This window comes from Platalea leucorodia, assembly GCF_965183815.1.
Source record: "Platalea leucorodia genome assembly, chromosome: 1".
NCBI lineage: Eukaryota > Metazoa > Chordata > Aves > Pelecaniformes > Threskiornithidae > Platalea > Platalea leucorodia.
In genome coordinates this window covers 76,242,386-76,263,844 of record NC_138823.1, presented here as the reverse complement: position 1 = coordinate 76,263,844, position 21,459 = coordinate 76,242,386, and the positions used below count along the sequence as shown (strand labels likewise).

The 21,459-nt window shown below is 37.3% G+C and overlaps 1 protein-coding gene across 4 annotated transcripts in view; it reads right to left on the bottom strand.

Moving 5' to 3' along the window:
• COBL (cordon-bleu WH2 repeat protein) overlaps positions 1-21,459 on the bottom strand; it is a 164,007-nt gene that overhangs the window by 70,985 nt on the left and 71,563 nt on the right. For all 4 annotated transcript variants that reach the window (XM_082306391.1, XM_082306393.1, XM_082306392.1 and 1 more), the window contains one exon: positions 5,932-6,126. In XM_082306391.1, coding sequence (XP_082162517.1) covers positions 5,932-6,126 — 195 coding nt within the window. The remainder of the gene's footprint in view (positions 1-5,931; positions 6,127-21,459) is intronic.

Sequence of the window (21,459 nt, the reverse complement as noted above, 5' to 3'; positions counted from 1 at the left end):
GAAATATGTCATTTTGAAAACCTGAGGAGAACAACAGTAACAGTGTGATTTCATACCAATCAAGATTATCCTTGCAGACAGCTAACCACGAATCTGTGGCATTAGATTATGAAGAAGTAAGGCAGAAGAGTGGTAAACACTTTGTGCAAACATGCAAGAAAGATATCTGTGCAAAAAAACCTGCTATGCTGGGGGGAAATTAGTGGAAGAAATGCTTGCTTTGCTCAGATTTTTCTATTAACAATCTCAATTTAAACTCCTTTTGCAACAGAAGATGGCATAGTGAAGAATAATATGATATTAAAATCACAGTGGCCAGATATTGAGTTGCTGGGCAACCAGACATAGCTCCTGACATCTTAAAAGTTCAGAAAACGTCAAGCTACAAACTCAGCTTCCTAATTACGGACAGCTGAGCTAACCATTTCTAAAAATCTTGGCCACTGTTTTAAGATACATTTTACTTCTAAGGAAGATTAATGAGTCACATTCCCAAGTGGCTTCCAAGTCCATGCCTGTAGCATACACACATACAGATGGGAAATTTGAGAACTGCAAATTCAGGGACTGATTCTGGAAATTTGGGTGAGTCTATGGTTCAATAATGCTTTGAACAAATTTAATATATTAGCTATGATTTTAATATAATTTTACTCATACATTTCCTTCACTGCCTGTCCTTTATTTTTACTACTTGAATATTATACTGTGGTTCTTGCTGGCAGAATGAATTCCAGGTATGTTTTCACTATATGTTGTACTCATTTGCAATGTCATTTAAAGTATTTCAGGGTCACCTGCAGATGGGCACAAATTCAATGGCCTTCAGCAAGTCATTTCACTAGAGTATTTCCTCCTTTTGACGAACTCTTAATATGCTCAATCAACCACGGGGGACCTAAGCTTCCAATCACTGATGTATTCTATCTATATTGATTTATATATTAAAGGACAGTGAATAGTCATGTAACACAAATTCTGTTGTGAGAAAAGCATCCCTACCAAAAGCATGAAAATGCTACTAAATGGCTAGGATGCCTAACCCCGTGCCCTGCCAGCTCTGTGGCGCTCCTATCACTGACTGCTGGCAGAATCAGAACTCTTTCAAGTGCAATATGCACTGGAGCAGGGGAACATGCATCGCAGGAGTCTGCAGTCTCCAACAGGAGTACAGAAACTTTTGAAAAGGAAAAAAAAAATAATGAAAGAAGTAGAATAAAAACCATGTGCTGGTCTGTATTAGAAATTATCAACTAAGATGGGAAAAATAACATTTCCTCTGCATTTCCACATTTTTAATTTCCTTCTGTTTAAGATGTACAGCAAATACTGAAAGTATGCTTTCTATATAAACTAGAAATTTTGCAAATTTTTAGTGTGAGTACCTTACTTTCTCCAGGAAAGATATGAGAGTCTCATTTATATTTGTTCATGTTAAAATGATTCTCTTAAAGCTGAACTTCTCATTTAGGCATAAAATTGGTCAAAAATAAACTGGAGCTAGGGAGAAAAAAACCTGCCAGCAATGACCTGAGCAAGACTGTGACTCTCTTTGGCTGCAATATTCCTTTTTATTCATGTGAGTAAGCCTTTTGAATTAATAAGTTATTCTTGGTGAGAAAACATCAGCCTTGATAAAACACTGGGAGCAAGTAGTCTGCTCTAAAGGTATGGCTTTGACCATGAACGGGGAGTCAACAACCATCCTCAGCAATCCAAGTTTGAGATCTAAACGGAGAGGAGAGGAATGTAAGAAGCAGGGCAAAACCCACAGTATGTCACATACATTAGTTTGTCTACAGCAACCTCCAGGAAACCATATAAACGTGGAAATAAACCTGAAAATTGTGTTTGTACACAACGGTACTTTCTGAAAGTGTAACACCAGTTCCTCACCTGCACTAAAAGCAATGATACAAATTTTATTTAAACCCACTGTCTTGCAATATTACAACTAAGATTAAAATCTATGAAACAAATGTTAGAACATTGTATTTGTTATATCACCCCATTCTTCTATTAGTATGGGAATTTAACTGGCTAGTAACAAAACCCAAATGCCTCCTGTTACATCTACATATTACATGAAAGTGGTTCTGTTCTGAAAATTGCAGCAGCTGAACAGCACATGAGTCCTTTATCGCAGTCTACAAGTGGCATTTCTGGCTTCTGGCGCTGACATTAGAGCTATTATACAGCTGAAGGAACTGAAGAGCCCTCTTCTAATTCTGATGTTGTCTCCAAAAAGCCTCACGATTTTATTCTGAATAAACCACTCCATTTCATAGAAAAGGGTCTCACAGAAAGTCGCTGAGGCCTTCTTTATCAGCCCCCCCTCCAATTTCTGTATTTCTCCATACATACTAAAAAACCAAAAGAGTAATTATTCCCATAAACTAATTCACCAGTGCACAATACTCTTGACCTCCAAAAGACTCAAATACTCAATTCTACAATTCTTCCAAGAAATGACCCAAACACACTTCTGTTTCTTTTAAAGAGAGGTCAATGAATAAGCCTCTGAGGAGATGTGTTTAATTCTGTCAGACTTTACGTGTGGCTTTTCTCTGTGTGCTCTATCTACAACAGCATACTTGTACAGTTTTCTCTTATATATTTTGCCTATATGGTGCATGCTTTTTGGGGTCGGGACTCAGTTTATATTATGCCTACCGCAAGGTGGCCCCAGATTCTGTTAGCACATCATCTAAAGTGCTGGGACAGAGAGCAAGGATTGTTTGCAAAGGGGGTTCAGTTTTTGCTCACCCTCTACACTGTTCTGCTCTACTCTCTGGATGGTGTGGGTTCTGTGTCGCAACTTAAGAAAGGAGGGGACCTCCTTGCTTCTAAAGCATCCAGCTTTCTGGATTTCATACTGGAAATGTTGCCACGCCCTGGTCTTTTGAAGAATATTTTTTCGAGTGACTTCTCATTATTTTAAATAGCATCACTTGGGATATGTTTAAAAAGCAGGAGGGAAGCATCCAGGGAAGAAATCTGTAGACTCCTTTCTCTAACTCTGTATTCCTTTGCAAACTACTTAGTGCATGTTCAGCACACTCTGAAACATTGCTCAGTTGTGCTCTGAACAGAAATGAATATTTTCTAGAGGAGATTTAAAACAATTACAGAGGGAACACTACCTCTAAATAGACATGGAAAACTAATGATGCTGCACTAAGAAGTAATTAAAGTTACTGCAGGGGCCCTGCCCTCAAGGAGGTAAATTACTGTAAGCCTTACAGAAACAAAAGCTGCAATATTGTAAAATTACACTGCAGTAATCCACCTATTCAGAAAAGTAAGTGGAGAAAATAAATGTAAAGCATAAATTAAAACACCCCAGTCTTCATACACAAGGAAATTTTTGATTGCAAGCACTAGGCAGGAAGATAAGATATATATTCCTTAAGCATCATCTATGCTGTAAAGAAAACTGAATGCCCTGGAGCTTAACAATGGGTTAAAAATAATGGGCTTATTGGGTTGGCAGGTTAAACTGCAGGTATTTGTAACAGCTACAGTATGTGCTTTTCTACACAACTTCATGGAACCAGAGAGTTAGAAAAAACCTTCTGAAAGTTCAGAATACCACCTTTTTCATTTTCTATTAATGTGCTACTGGAAATAAACATGTTCCCCTTTTGCAGGATCTTCCTGTTAGTAACAGTTGCACATAAATAAAGTTTTCTAAACAAACATCTTATCTTTTTATGGAAGGAAGTCCATTAATAAGGAATTGACGTCCTTCCCTGAAAAAAAAAGATCAGTGCTAATTCTTTCCCATAAACTAAAGAAATAAACTTACACCCTGAGATTTTTTACTCTATTTTCACAGCAAACTGGATAGTCTGCACGTAGATAAAATAGAACTGTTTGGGTTTTCTTATAAACAATATCGCTGTTGCTACCTTGCCACATAATACTGAATAATTAATCTCTTCCCTCGGTTTTTGATTGCTTCGTGGAACTTGTGCTTCATTTCAATTGTACTCCACACATTCTCGTTTGAACTACAGGGCAGCCTGTGAGCAACTTTCAGCCTGGGAGCTTCAGAAGCACACCATAACTGTTTAATATTTTGACCTATGCAACTATTTTCAGAAAGATGTCCTTTACCCAACAAATGCAGCCAAACAGACTCTAGCAACTGTGCTCATAATCTACTGTACTCTTCATTGGCTGTGTCAGCTACACAAGACATTTCTATTGCCCAAAATTAACTTCATCATGGAAACTCCTCTGACGCAACCTTCATCTGTTTCCCTTCTTCAAAATAGCTTTTCCTTTAGACTAAGAGAATTTGAAGTTGACACTGTACTGTATGCTACTTGTGATAAATAAAATAAATACTTTTCTCTCAACGGCTTCAGAAATCCAGCACTTTAATCTAATCTAATTCCGCAACAATGTGGAAAATAGAAATGTTAACGTGTTTAAAGAGAGTTTAGATTTTCAGTGGTTTTCTGCAACGCAATTTAAAATCTCAATGCCACACTGCATGGAGATAAGCCTAAGAGAATAGCAGAATTATATAGTCTGTGATTACCATACTTGTATAAACCTAAGAGTTATAATGCTAGAGTATTTTTGTATGGAAAGATCTATTTATCTTAAACACATTAAATGTTTAACTCTGGGGGACACAAGAAACCTCATGAGAATACTTGCAGTATGAATTTCAAAAGGAAATTTTTAAAAAGAAAGTGCACCAAATGTTACAGGAAAACATTGTTGTTTCTCTTCAGCTGTGTCTATAAATAAGTGCTATTTCAAAGGCACCTATTTCGATTTTGAAAGATGAAACACCGCTACATTCCAGCAATCACACTTTTAGATACCCTGAGAATGGGAAAATAAGATTCCACAATCCTTTACCAAGAGCATGCATCAACTTTGCTTACACAATGCTTCACTGGCAAAGGCATTTAATGTATGTCTTAATGCAGTTACATAAAAGAGTGACAGGGAGTTAGACTGAGCACCAGACTCCTCCTCCTTCACTATACTGAACTCAAAGATTCCTTCCTGACTCCATTTTGCTCTAATACAGTTCGCTTTCCAAAAATCTGTCTGCTGTAAAGGTGACAAGCCCTAAGCAGATAAAGTCAGTCCACATCACACAACCTTGAAGGCATTGGTTCCTTGCATTCTTATTTCGCATCCATATATAGCTTTACACACTGACTTTTACAGTTTACATTTAGAATGTAATACTTTTTGCTGATGGTGGAACCACAAGTCTTAATGAGCTTGCGCATGTTTAGTAACATACATACCTGAATGTCACTATAAAAACAAGAACAATTTCCTTTTTCCTTAACTCTATTCTTTTCAAAGGGTTAGGTCCTCAGAAAGGTTTCCCCCCATTTCTGTTTAATTCACGATAACTCTATTGTGGAACAGTGACCTTTTTTAAAAGCAAAAACAGAGCACTGCTTTAAAAGGTCATATGGCACAACTCAAAAAGCAGAGCAGATCTGCTGGTATCCCACGGCAGCACTGGAAATGGGGATGTATGCGACAGCCTGACAAGTATCTGGGCAAAACAGCATGTTGAAGATTTTTGTCAGTCATTAGAACTGCCACCCATTTTCCAGGACTGCCCTGGCCAATAAGGATACCCCGTCACCCTATATGATTTCCAGCTTTTCTGCCTTACTTTTTCTTCACCCTCCTTCTTTTAGCATAATGCCTCACAAAACTTTTCTGCTTTAGAAATATTCTTGATGTGGGAGAAAGCTAGGGGGAGTCTCAAGAAGGCTCAGTAAGTATGTACAGAACTCCAAGACTTCTATTTTGTTTTGTAAGATCAAGAGTTTTGGTGAGCTGTAGTTAATGGCTAGCCAAAATATCCGCGAAATGACTTCAGCTCTGATGAACGAACTGATGGTTCAGGCAAAGAAGCCCATTCTGTGCTGCCACTGTTACCTGTGCTGCCGTCTTTTCTTGTCCTCTCATCTCCACATTCTGCAATGCAGGTGTCACAACTGGTGGAGGAGGTGCTCTGCGCTTTTTCACTTCTGGGTTTGCTGTCATTCCCGAGATGTTACCAAGGGACAGTGATGGACCCAGGCCACTGGAACGAGAATTCACCGAAGGGGAATTTGGTGCTGTGGAAAAACCCTGTAAATGGATTAACATCTTGGATTAACATCACTTTTTAAAAACAATGGGAAAGAAAGAAGAAAAACAATATGCATCTGGTTACCGTTTAAACAATGATATGAATAATCATGTATGTTCCTCTGCCAAACCTGCTGAATTGCAAACTGTAACTTTTGGACACTTCTAAAGGTCAACTGGAACAAAGCTTACAGGCAATATTAATAACTCAGAAGGCACGATGAGCATGATGAGCAGATCAAGGCCTTAATACATGTTTATGTTAATATGCAAACAGTAATATGTGCAGTCATATAGTAATAAATCTACAAATAGGAAACATGGTTGCTTGAAAACGTGCCTTTTTAGTTTAGTTTTGACACTTAAAATTCAACATAATTAATTTTTTGAATCTGCTAATAAAGATCTTGCAAATACTTTTCCCTCAAAACCCGTGAGTCACCTTTTGCTATTCTTAATTAAGAGAAGCTTCCATACTAAATTGAAGATTTTACTTTTTAATTAAGCTATGAGACGGTCACTTTCAGAAATGGCTTCTGCGAAATCACCACTGATACCAACCCACCGTAGCTAGAGCAGGATGCCTATTCTCAAAGCACAGGCTGGTGACCACGGTTGATAATGCTGTTCTTATCACAACAGAACATGCTACCACACTTGCAAAACTCACCCATCGAGGACATAAAGCTCTCAGGAAGAATTTTGTCCAAGACCACAGAATACATACTGGCAGGAAACTAAAGGCCACCACAAATCCAATCACTTTCTAAATAAAAGAGGTAGTTCTTTGAACCTAAATTCTCCAATCTGGAAAGTGCTGGAAAATGCTTTGCCTCAATTTATGGCTGCCTTATCGTTGTGGTAGATAATCTGGGTTTCTGTAGGAGTGTAGCTTGCAGTGAATTTGACTTGTGACTTGGCATGATAATTCCTTTCCACAACTGCCAAGAGCAATCTTAGGTAAAAATTAAAAACATGGGGCAGCAAGCTCAAAGAGACAATTAATTGAATTTTAGCACTGCTGAGGAAGCACTGATGAAGCATAAAGAGCTCAAAAATAGAGCAATGCAAAAAGATGTATGTAATACACGTTCCTGACTGCCTGGCAAAGTTCAATGTTCTATAGATTCCCATGAAAGCAACTGAAAATGCTAAAAGCAGATATCAAACTAATCTGTGTCTTGTCCTGCATTTATTACACGTGATAACTATCACTGACTTAAAACTATCAGCTCTATCCTTTTGTTATCTTTTATGTTGCACACTGCACAGCAGACTTCATCTTGGAATAGTATATTTTGCACAAATAAGGCATGTTACCAGTCTTCCGCAGTTGGCGACAGTTTTACTGAAGGATTAAGGCAGTTATTTGCCACATCTTTTCCATCACCAATTTCTCTGAACTGAATAGTATCAATAGCTTCTTCACCTTTCTACCAAATGAAGAAAAAAACTCTAGGTGGAAGGTGAGGTTTAAAAGATTAGGTCTGATCTTACAAAGAAATATACTCTTTTTCTTGGCCCTATATCTTGGGCAGTGGAAAAAATAATGATCTCGTCTGTAACCTACAAGTTTTAAGTCATTCTCAGTGCATATTGTACTTGGTTCTATCAAATAAAGTTTGTTTACTCCTAAAGAAATGACAGGGTTCACAGGGTGAAATATAAAGTAGTTTCCTCTTTTCACACACTTATAAAATGATTAAACAAAATCATTTTAAAGTGTATTCTACAGGGATGCTTTTGTGACTGTTTTAATTCTTTGATTTTCCTTGCTGGATAAAAAGGCTGAGAAATTTTGTGAAGAGATTTAAAGATGTATACAAATAATAAAAAAACCCCAAGATTTCCCTCCCAGCATTACAAATACAAGGCACCGGTAAGAAGATAGGACGTATCCAGTTTTAAATTAATATCCTATTCAATTCTACCTCAAGATCTTGTGGCTGAAGAGCTATTAGAATCCTTTTCCGGGCAACAGATCACTGTGAAGGAATACAGTGATGAACAACTAAAACATTTTAAAGCTGTTTTTTTTGAAAGCTTGGATTTCCTAACAGAAGATACAGGAAAAAAAATGTAATACTTACATGATACTATAAATAGTTTATAACAAAAAGACTTTAATGAAAGAAAAAAATAAAAACCTTGGAAATTAATATAGGATTTATTTTCCAAGTCCAAACTTTGTATCAAGCCCATTTTTTACTGAGTGAGCATTTCAAGAATGCTCATGTTAAGACTCTTCCTCTAAAATAAAAACTCGCTATGGCTTCCAGGGGAATGGAATGAGGACAACTTCAAAGTAGTTTTGAAAGCCCCATCATTCAGCAATAAGAGCTTTGTCTAACTAGAGGCAGACCTTCAAGCTCTCCCATGTGTGTAGTCCTTTTCATCAGCTTTAAGAGAAAAAAAATAAAAACAACGTTGGACACAAACCACTGACACAAGTGTTTTTGGCATGACTCATCTTTTGTTGTAAACCTAATCTAGAGAGACAACACCTTACCCAGCTTTTATATTTCATGTTTTGTTAGATGCAGTGCGGCTTCTTTCCAAATCACTGGATTTTGGAGGTTTGGTTTTCAGGCAGGTTAGCAAGGCAACTATTAAGGGCATACAACATTAATTAAGCAAACTTGCAGGGACCTGATATGTACATGCCATTTACCCAAACCATCTCTCATTTCTTGTTGTTTTCATTTGTTATCAATGGATCGATTTCAGCAGAATTACTCAAATTACAGCAGTGTAAGTGAGAGGAAAGCCAAGTTCAAGTATTGCAGCCAATGTAGCTGGCTAAAAAAGTCACCCCTTATCCTCTGTTTCATTTGACAAACAGGTTAGCATGAATGTTTTGCTCAGAATCAAAATCAGTTCCTACAATCTGTGTGTTTTTTAACTGCATTGCAAAAAAAAAAAAAAAAAAAGAAAAAGGAAAAAAAGGAAAAAAAAGAAAAATCATGTCAGAAAAGAAAATTCAGGGCAATGAGTTATATAAAGAGCTTTTAAAAATGTCTCCCAACTTGTAAAATCATAATCTTCAGTAGACCACTAGTGTTACACCACTTTGCTAGCAGTGCAAACAACAATTAAGTAATGCAAACTAGCAAGAAAAAAGAAACAGTGTTTTGGTTTTTTTTTTCTGAATTAAGCCAAAGCAAACCCAGCATGAACACAGATATACCAGCATAAGTCAGCAGTCAATTTAGACTCTAGCTGAGCAAGGGTCTTGGAAAATGTACTGAACCACAACCAGGGACTAAAGTCCATTTCAATTCCATGAAGTAGATGTTGGAACGAGGCAAGAAACAGCTGCAGTACCTACATATGGTGCCATCAGGTCTCATGGATCCCTTGTTTCATGATATACTTGTCAGCTAGTTTTTTCCCCTCTCATGACACTTATGAAATCTAAGGAACTTTCTTTTTTTCTAATGTACAGGATGCTTTCTTTGTGGTTAAGCAGTTTAATTTTAGGATTTTTTCCTACTAGTTCTTCTAGTTGAAATTTAGCTTTCAAAGACTTTTTGGAAGAGCAAAGAGGGGCTGTTAAAAACACAGAAGTGTGACGGCTCAGAGTAACCTGATGACTTAGGCATACCAGTCCCATTTTCAAAAGACACTGAGAAGTCAACTTTCTACAAGACTACCAAAGTCCATAGCCTGCTGAACTCAACACAAGCTAGATTAAGAGCCTAAAGCAGAGGCCAGTCTGTGTTCCAAGGTTATCAACCTAGAATGCAATTATAAAACATTTTTGCAAATTATTCCCTTTTCAAGGATGAACAGAAGCTCTGATATCTTATAGATACTTCTGAAAATTTTAATATAAATATTAATAAAATAATGTAAGATTAATCTATCAAAAATATAACTGTACTGATGTGAGAATTCCATTTTACAAAAATAGATGTGCATAAAAATGGAAGTCAGCTTACGTTTGTTTTCAAAAGATATCCCTCATATATAACTCTCTTACCCAAAGCCCTGTTATTAGCATTTCCTTGATTTTCCGATGACACTAAGTGGCATTTAAAGGTCAGCAAGGAAGAGACTGCAGCTTGCCTGTGAGAGTGATTTGACTTCCCGTTCCCTGTCCACACCGGTCAATAAAAATTTTTCAAAATGTCAAGTTCTTTTCTTGTGAGGTTGCTACAGCCAGGCCTTTCTTCCGCAGCTCTTTGCCAGAACTCACATATTTGAGCTCCCAGTCTTGTTACGCAATTTCCTTCTGAGGAGTTTTTAAATCAAAAGTAATCAATTGGGCTGTTTTTAAGCGCTCAAAATACCAGATGTAGCAGCAAAAAGTAAGGGTTTTTATTTTTTTCCAGAGCAGAAACAAAAAATAAGAATAAAAGTATCATAAAGGAAATAATTTTTTTTTTTTTTTGCAAGTGTACTGTGAGTAAATACGAAAAGTAAGTTTTAGAGCAGGCAGACAAATCCATCTACTCAGTGACAGCAAGAATATTTATGCCTGTTGGACATTTAAACTCTGTTAAGGCAAACTTTTATTGATTTGCTGAATGACACCACAACTGATTACAATTGGCCATTTAAAACTCCAGACAGATTATGTCAGACCTACTGCACAAATTGAAGTCGAAGGCTGCTTTCCTTGACGTGACACTGAAACTCCTTATACTAGCACTAAATTTGACAACACCGAAACTGAATTAATCCAAGCTCCTGCTTCAAAACCAAAGCATAATACTGTGGTCATGAGATTGCCTGGAGACATAGTTTAAAAAAAAAAAAAAATTGTGACTACTCAGATTTTCCTTTCTAACCAGCCACACTGAATACAGTTGGTTTTTTGTACTCCCCGAAGCACTTGTGATTCTGGTACTTGCATGCAGTCTGCAGTCAGGAAGGAAAGAAAAGTTAACCTTTTCCTGCTCTGAACTAAAAAACCTAAATGCAATTTTATGCAATTTACTTCATGTTGCTTTATTATATCATTGCATTTTGCTATTGGTAGGAAATGATCTGGTCACCTGTCACAGTAAAAGAGAAGCAACTACTTCATTTCCACAACAGTAACTTGTACAGGCAGTACCATGTTGATTTTATATGTCTGGCGAGTAGGCTTTCAAGGTTTTACTGTAAAAGTTTTGAGTTATACTTTGAAGTTTGTACAACTACAATGTTATCTTATGCTTGTATACATCTATTACAGTACCTAGCTAGCAACTCCAGATCTTGTGGTCAGGGCACCAGAACTTATATAGCCAGAATTAGAAATGCTTGACGAGATTCTCTCTCCTATGCCCCTGCCAGTTCGCCCTCACTGTGGCCGACCACATTCCTCTCATTTTAGTATGAAGTTCATTGATCAGAAATCCTAGCAGTGCCAGGTGCAAGGAGGTCACCTCCTTTACAAAGTCACCTACTTTATCTCCCAGCACTGAAGTAGCATGACGAATCTGTCCCTGCAGAGGCTATTAAAACCTTCCTATGACACAGGTCCACACCATCTGCAATTATGCTGTTTTATTGCTTAACTATCCTTATCATTAGAATTTTTTTCCTTGTACCTTAACTATAATTTCCCTTCCTAGAACTTTAACCGATGACTTCTTGTCCGTGCTTAGGTAAGGCCATGTGATGTAAAGTATCTGTATGTCTCTACAGCTAGGAGCGCAACCTCGGTTTCCAGCTCCAACTGATTTATGTTCACTTTGCACCTCCTGTGGTGTCCAACCTCTTTCCCAGTAGAAAAGCTGAAAGAACAACCACCCAAGGGAGGGAACTAGAAAAGTGGAAGCCTCCAGAAGAAAACCTTTCTGAAACAGACCAAGGGGCTTCGATTCACTGTTTGGGAATTTCGAAGTAGGGAACGAGTGTGGCTATTAACTCAAGCCCTGTGCACTATACTGAGGACAAAGAGGGTACCCAACCAGAGAGAGCTTCCAAGAATCTTCTTTAATTTTTGTAATACTTCTTGTGTGTGAAGCAATATTCAAAACTCCTTTTTCATTTGAAAATGAGATAGATACTAAATGAATATGGCAAAAATCACAAATAAGTTGATTACTTTTTTAATGAACAGTCAACTATTTCACTCTGATGTTCAGGAATATAAAATTTTTACTCAAATCATTAGTAGGTTAGAAAACATGGATTGGGAATACATGTATTCCAGCTAAACATGAACATGTCTGCAAATTCTTGCAAATATAAATAATCAGATGCAGTAAAACCAAGCCTAACTGCTAATATTAATATCATCTACTACTACCACCTTCCTCAGTATTCAACCAGTGTGAGATCACAAATTTAATCCGAGTTCTCCAAAAGTGAATAAACTACCATGACACATATAAAGCAGTGGAATACAGATCTATGAATTCAACAATGTATATATAACATTCAAGCAACTCAGAGATTGTCAAATCATTCATAGATTTGCAAGATTTTATGATAGATGTGATTCCTCAATGCTTTGAGAAGAGAAGCGTTTGAATCACCTCTGGTGATTCAAAATTCTATGTATTTCCTCTAAATAATTTCTTCTGTTCCCACATTTCACTCTTCCGATTCTCAGAAGTCACACTGCTCTTCATGCTTAACAAAACCTTTGTCTATTACTGCTACCCAAAATCACTCATGTCAATCTAAGGAAGTCTCCCTGGTAGAATGAAGAAGACAGTCATAGTATCAAGGGAAATGGATGCAATGATTTTTTTTCCATCACAGCAATACATGCAGAAAAGGGAAGACAAGCTATCTTGATTTACATCTGTGTGCTTCTATCATCTCTTCTGTTTAAGTGACAGTGTGTTTCAAATAAACTCATAGTTTTTTAAAAAAGTAGCATCCCCATAGAATTAGCAAAAATAACCTCTCTTGACAGGAGAGGGTAGACACTAGCCTTTCTGAATTGTGGGACAAAGGGAAAGAAGGCAGAGCCGTGTCTCAGCAACTCAGAAGGTGGGAGCAGGCAGCACGCTGCCTGGTGCTAATGAGAAGACTGAAGTGTATTAATCAGTGTTTGGAAGGCACACATAAATCATTTGTGACCTCTCCTATCAATCTGCACACTGAAGTCATTGCAGTAACCAGTAAGCACGTATTCTGTGGACCTCGTGAATCAGAGCTGAGGAACTTGTTAAAAAGAAGAGAAACATATCTTCTTTGATTCAGAGCTGTTAGCATTGACAAGTCAGCCTCAACTCAATGCAGTGAAAATGCACTTGCTACAAATCCTTCCAATGAATAATTTGTTTAATTTCTGTCACTGTGTGTTCTACGAGGGATGAAAACTCGTTTTGCTGAAATCTAAAGCTATTTAGCCACAAATGAAAGAAACTTAGGTTGCTAAACATTCTTTTCTAAACAAACGTGATCAGCAATGCAAATAGGTTTATGTTCAAAAAAGCAAACTTCAGCTCATAACCACACAAGCCGATACAGTTTCCACTTAATATTCCAGATAATATTCCACTTAATATTCTGCTTTCCACCAGATTCTCAATTTCCAGAAATACAGCTAAAAAGCTATGAAACATGAAATTATTAGAAGGTATTTCAACATCGGTATAAATCCAATGACATCCATGGAATAGCTACAAGCTTCCACACGTGTGCATTACAGGTATCTTTGTAAGTGGATATACTAAAATCACCATGTTTTTTAAAAATCACATGCGCGTCCAATCCCTTAAAACAACACATTAAGGTGACAGACACATCACAGAGAAATCATAGACATATATGCACAAGCTTCCAGAACATGCCAACTTCCTTCATGCCCTTGCGCTATGCACCTGATACCATCAGACTAAATGACAGCACACAAAACGTGCTTTTTTTAATTTCTGGATGACAGATGCATTTTGAAAACCCCTAAAATGTAAATACTCTTGCTTTTGTTGTAAACCCTAGTGAGACAAAACCATCACTAACATAGCATAGAAAACATTTCTGCATTGGATATTTTCTATGCTACTTAGTAGTTTAATGGAAACTTTACTGTCCGTCACTCGGGTGGGACGTGGGAGTGCAGGCTGCAGACACAATCTGAAGCGAATTCCAAAGTCAAGCTGAATCGCGGGTGACAGTCTGGTATGCTGGCAGACGCTTAGGATAAGGTCTGTTTGTATTTCATACAAGTGTAAAATGATTTATCTTGACTTTCAGAAGTGTGTGGACAACTTTGTCTCATTTGCTAGAATGCTGTCTTCTTTTTTTTTTCCTTCTTTTTTTAATATCATTTTGGGAAAATAAGAGAATCAATTTATATATAAAATGCACTCATCATCAGGGCTCATTTACATCTTTCTGGTTAGACTGCTAAAAACTTATCTTCCACAAGTCCAACTCTTTTTTGTCACAGCACACTGTCAAAATGTGTCAGCCTATAAAAAAAAGACCGTATTTCGAAAATAGATTTTTTCATAACTGTCAAAAATACAAATATGTAAAGGCAATATGGGGAGAAGGATTAAATTCAAAATATTCCCAAAAGGGAATGGCTAACAAAAAATAGGCAGTCAGCAAATTCAGCTACTCACAGTACTTACAATTTTTTTGATAGCTACATGCATATACGCTAAATAAGTGTATCATTACCTGATAGACAGATGACAAAGAAAAATTTTTGTCACGTACTATGCCAGACCAAAAAAAAATAGAAGAGTTAATCTATGAAGAAAACAAAAGGGTTATCTATTCAAGATGAAATGTCTCATCAAATGGGGACAGAAGATGGGCTTGTAACGAGAGATGTGCCGGGAGTTTGGTGAATTATAAAAGGAAATGGGAAAACACGTGGAAAACACTACAAGTCTCTTTTGGATATTTGTCCAAGTGGTACAAAAGCAGATGAGAAAAAAGTAGGAAAGAACATGGGAAGAAGCGAGGAGAGAAAGAAAAACACAGTCATTATGGCAAAAAACAAAGTGAATGTGTGCACCAGATTTGACCAGAGAGGAAGTCCTTGCAGAAATTCAAAGACAAAAATCTGGAAAAGGAGAGGAGCAAAGCAAAAAGCAGAAGACTTCAGTAAATGTGATGATAGAGTACTGGCTCATGAAGTAAATGAAGTAAAGAGACTGTGCAGGACAGAAACCATATTCTGCAAGAAAACTCAAGTGATTGCTCACATGTTAGCCCAGAAAGATGGTGATGTTAATGCTCACTTGTTGACATGAAGATCGTGGGGGAAAAGTCACATGAACAGAATTCAAACTGGTAAGGATGCAGTACTGAAAGGAAAGGGGATTAATACCTAAATTTGTGAATGTATAACAAATATTTCTGTGGTAGGGATTTAATGCATACAAAGACATGGAATGAGGCAGAATGGAAGAAAATAACCAAAGAAACATCTTAAAACCTACCAAGAGAGGTCTAAAAGCCAATGACAGACCCTAACGGAAAATGCATTTTAAAGAAACCTGAAGAAGAAAGAATTACAGAGGAAAATTCACATGAACTCCAAAATTAAATTCAATCCCAGTACAGAAAGAAGACAGAAAAATATCAAGCTAGAAAGAAAACAAGGAAAGAACATTTGAAAAGAGGCCATTTACACTTGGCCTTCAAACACCTTTAGTAGATCTAGTGAGAACAATTTTGGAAGAGTGAGGATGGAAAAAGCCAGATTTTTGTTAGTCTGAAAAAGCTGGTTTCTCCTTTCACTTACACTTTTGCACTATATGAAAATAAATTAGCTCAATCAAATAGTGTTGAACAACCAAGCTGAAAATCAAAATCCGCCTTTATTAATGGTCTGACAATAGGCTTCAGGAAATGGGGAGTTCAAAAGGTCAAAGACCAACAACAGCAAAGAAGACATTTTCATAATTTCTACTGGTGTTAAGCATTCATCAATCATAAATAACCACAAAAAGGATCAGAGGTCTTGAGCTAAATGAATTCATCATTGCAATACAAGTTTACTTTCTCTAGGCTTACGAGTTCTTTTAAATCAATCAGCCAATTTGTTTTGTTCATGGAAGACAGTTACATTTGCGATACATGTCCTTCTGAAATTCAAAATATTTTGAAAAACTACTGAGAACTACTTCTACTGCAATAAATTCTTATAACATATAGGAACTATCAAACCACTACAGTTGATCATCTTCAATATATTTTCATTGTAGATATGCCAATTTGTACTGGAGGAGGAGATGGAAACTTTGCATAAAACACATAATTTTAAAAGTATCTGCTCTAATGTCTCCATAGCCAATTTTCATGGGGACCAGAATTATGAATGGAATAGTTCCTGGCATCAGTTTTTTGGGTGTGTATTTTTTTGGTTTTAAAGAAATAAATTCTGTTTTTTACTGAAAGTATTTTTATTCTAGTTAAATTAAAAAGTGTTTTTTTCCCCCATTTTAATGAAAGTGTTGTCCTTATGCAAGTTTTCCAGAGACAAGAAACATTAATGATCAATTGTCATTATCTTTCAGTGCTTGCTGAAATTCTGACACATATGACTTTTGGCCTCTGAAAAATCTCTACTTATTACAGCTGTTAATGAATGGAGAAAATCTGAACTGAAATTCAAAGGCAAATTTTCACCAATATCTGCAGAACTTCTCTAAAGTCAAGGGAGTTGCTCTGATTTACTCAAGCTCAGGGAACTGACTTCTAGCTCCAGTCCCTATAATCCAATTCCCACACAAATACTTTGTTAATTTAGAATGAAGTTGTGCAACTACTCTTCCCTTTGAAGTCTATGGTAACTGTAGGTGTTTAGCTAGAGGGAGACAAATAAAATCATCCAACTGTCAAAGCAAATTTTCAAAAAGGAAGCTTTACACTTTTTAATGATAAAACACTGCCAAAGATATTACTGAAAAACAGTATGACCTCTGAAGATTTTAAAACTGAAATTAGAAGAACAAATCAGCTTTTGAACTCTGAAATTAGTGCAATTCTTAACACAAATCCTAATTACAGAGTCACTAAGAGGATCCTAGCAACATGAATCAGAAGTCAACAGCCAGGAATTTTACTGTTTCAATTAGCTCTTTCAGATGTCTGGATGCGCACGTGTGTGTGTACATAACCTGTGTGTGTAAACACATGTATCTACATATAAACACAGGTACGTACACACACACAAAATTTATTACTTCAGTTAGCTCTTTCAGACATGTATGCACATTTGTGCGTGAATGTACGCATACTTACACACACCGAGTACAACAGGTTGAGTCTGAAACCCTAAGGGGTGGCCTAAGCAAGCCCCCAAACTGTGTCTGCAGCTTCCATGCTGAGAATTTCTGGCAGCAAGTAACGGTACTGAAGCAGACCAGTCCTTTAAGGAAATAAGACAGCTTGCTGCAGAAGACAAAAACAAAAGACAAAAAACTCACACACATCACGCTCACAGCTTGATGCTCAGGTATCGATGTCAACGAACCATTTTGAATTGTAACAGCTGAATATTTAGTCCCAGATCAACATCAGTGGTCAGGAGTACAGGGGTGAAGAGAAGGTTTAGAGGCAACACTTTACTGCTGGAGAATGGATAGAGCACATCCAGGTGTTGTACACATCCATCGTCTGTTTCATAATACCTACAGAAATTAAGCTTGTCCCATTAAAGGAGACGAACAATTTGGATAGAAAATACATATGCTTATAGTCCAAAGAAGTCACAAGCAAATTCATTTCAGGATTTGAATCTTGCAAGAGCATGAAATTCAGATCCAAGCTTCCTCTCCATCCTGGAGGATTCTCCAAAGGCTCTGCTCTTTGGAGAATAATCAATATCATGAACATGCTGGCAAAAATCACACAAGTTCAATAACTAGGCACAGAAGAACACGTTAAGAATAAAGAAACAGACCCCTCTCTGAATTTTCTTAGAATTATATTCAAATATTACTTCAAACATCCTTGACCTTTTATTTTTTTCCAATTGTAAGCATTCATTATTATCCTTTTAACTCTGACTTTGTCTAGGCCAGCCCACCTTCTAAATAAAAGTGAAGCGAGAATATAGGAATACTGAAAAGTGACTGGAAGTACAGCTGTGCTGGAGCCTAAGCTACTTCAGCCTTTTCCCACTTTATATATATGTAATTTCCTATTTTTATCTTCCTTTGCAGTATGTTATAGCCAATTAAGTTCTTCCAAGTCTAAAAATTCAGTACTATATCCTTAGGGCACCAGAGCTTGACTTGTGAATGTTATTCCTAAGAAACTGATTTTCCCACTGTGTATAGCCTTGTTTCCTTTGTGAATTTAGCACGAAGTACTAAGAAATCACAGCTCTCCAATCTATTTATTCCCACTGACTGGAGTATTCCAATCCGTTGGAGTGCAGTCCCTACTGAGGAGCTGTGGCAAAAACTTTTCAAGCTCCATCCCAAATTTAACTGACACTGAAGTTAAGAACTGTGGAAATAGATACAACATATACCTACACTTGGACTTTCACTGGCACAATTACATCTTAAATAGGGCAAGCAGTGCTGAGAATTCTGCTTACTTCTCTGGGTATGCACTGCTTCAGATAACAAAGAAAAACCCGCTTTTGCAACAAATTATTGGTTCGTGACAGCCACTCCCTCCCTTTGCCACTGTTTGCAATTCATCTTCTACAAGACTTAACATGTTTACTTCGGGGTTTTCTCCTTCCCCAGTAAGAAAACGCTCCATAAATTAAGCAACTTCAAGTGGTTTATCTGTGTCAACTGTCCATCAAAAAGGAACAAAGGTCTTACGCTTTCAAAGATTACAGTGAAAGTGTTAGAAGATCTTTGTCCATGCAAAAGAGAACCCGAAGTAGCACAAGAATGACTTTAAAATGGCCCAGTGTAGATAATGGCTAACAACACAGTCCTAAGCCAGCTGAAACCAGCAGGAATTTTTCCACTGGCTCTAGTGAGTTCTGCATCAAGTCTCTGATGGTCACTCTAACTTTACGATGCCAAAAGACAGTAATGCTCTAAACTATGCTGCTGCTGTCATTTCTCCAGGAAATCTTTTTCTTCAGTATACTTTCAAACTCAATGAAAATCATAACAACGCCAGCACAGAAAGCATAGCTCTGATTTTTTAAACATAATATTTGGCTCCAGATACCCATACTTTAGTCTCTACTGCTAAAGAAATGAAGAAAGTAAAGCACCTCCAACAAAACACGTGTGACCTGGATCAAAACCAACAGGTAAGGAGTTGTTTTAAAAGCGTGATCAAAACACAAGTGAAAAACCAAAATCCAAAAAACCCACTGCATGATCAGATATCCTGATGTATAGCCTAGCTGTGTAACTATTTGGCGAGGGTTCAAAAAACCAAAATGTAGCCCCCCCCAGATGATGTTAAACAGCATATGAACACATGTCTACAAAGCTAACAGACCCTATACTACTTTCACCCTCAGCATGATGCTGTCTTTTGATAGAATATTCAGCCACAGGAAATTAAAAGTAGAACAATATATCAAGACAGTTCACAATCCAAAGCAAAACCATTAAGAAGTCTCAAAGCATTGCCTTTCCATAGATAGAGAAGAAAGTGTTTTTTTTCTTAATTCAAACATGTTGCATAGAATATTTTCTCCCAAAACCCTTTTTGGTTTTTTGTTTTGTTTTGTTTTGTTTTCTTTTGGGCGGGGGGGAGGAAGGTGTCACAACTTTGGAAACGCAATTGCTTTTAATTAAATACTAGTTAATGACTTTGACTGACTTGTACAATTGCCAGTATTTTTAGTTGATATTGTCTTTCTGACCTGTAACCTTTAAACTAGAACAAGCACCTTGTTTAACATTTGTTAAATTTAGACAGCGCCACTATCCACTATTACCCCCCCCCACCGCTGCTGCACTAATCTCCCATGCCAGCTGCTCAAATGTTTACATTTGAAGGGCTTTCTCTGTGCAGAAATGGTCTCTGCACAGTATCTCTCATCTGTACATTTGCCAGAATCAAGGCAAGAAAAGCCTCGCTGCTGGAATTCTTGATTAATAAATAGTCTTAAATGTTTCTTCTTCCCTTCCCCCTTCTGTCAAATCCATTGCCGTTAAATTTTTACAAGGCAAACCTCCACAGCGCACTTTACTGGCCTGACTCTTGTCCTATGCAAACAACTGTAAATCAGAACAAGCTCCATTTAGAGTCAATGAAATCATACCATCTTTGTCCTGAAACTGGGAGAGATCAAAATCAAGATGTGTACCTGAGCATTTGCTGGGATAGGAAGAAGAAAATGTTATAATCAGAGGAGGGAGGTGTGGGGGAACCAAACACTAACAATCATAAATCTGCCGGTAATCTCTCCATCTCACTATGTCAGTATACTTCAGAGACTGCCTACACAGCTCATGTCCTAGACGCTGGTTGCGCCTGGCTCTCTCACCAGGTCACCGAGGTACTGAACCAGCAAAACACTTAAACGGGTGCTTGGTATGATACTGAAAAAGTCAGTGGGTCCAACGCGCATGCCTACAGCTACTCACCTATTTAAGAACTCTGCAGGGCTATGTCTTGTTATTTGCCTTGATCTGCTTTCTCTTCTGGCCTTCCAGCTAACCATTTATAAAACCAGAAATACTTTCCCTAGTTTCACCAAGTATTTTGAAATCTGCTTAAAAGTGTAAATGATATAAAAAAAAAAAAGTCAAGAAAATGGATCTGATTGAAGGTATTACTACTTCATGCTGTTGTAAATCTTTAAAAAGACTGACTGCTATTTGTCACACTCTTTCTCCTCTTCAGCTTGCATCCTAAAATGCTGCTGAGAATTCAAATGAAGTATTAAACACTGGAGAGTAAGAGAAAAAGCAATGTCTGAAATGATTTGTAATCGTTTCTGCTAAGCTCAAAGGGGAAGATCAGTATTGGAGCTGCATGTAAAAGACCAATAAAACCGAATTTAACAGTTGTTTATTAAAAAAAGAAGAAAGAATGTGAAACAGCTAAACAGACTACAGGCGTTAGAAGGTCTCTTTGTAGAGATGAACAACTGAGCAGCACACACAGTACTTAGTGCTATATGGTCTTTGCTTCATACACACAACTCCTCTTTGAGTTTGTTAAAGGGAGACCTGTAAGGCCCACTAAGCCTCATGTAGGTTTGACTTTGCATGAGAGAACTAAGCTATAAAGTTCACTTAGGAAAACTTCTCCATCAAAGTAAAACGCATTGTGTCAGCAAATGTTGTTTTGCAAATCCTCCCTCACCTGCCATAAGATGTTATTGAGACATATGGTTTCACACGCTACCAAGCAGCTCAGTTTTGCCAACGAACAATAATGCACAGAACAAATACGTGTGGAAATCATGAGATCATCTAATTAAAAGAAATGTTATTGTTTGCCACTACATTTAATGAAATCGAGTCTTCACTGTCCACAGAA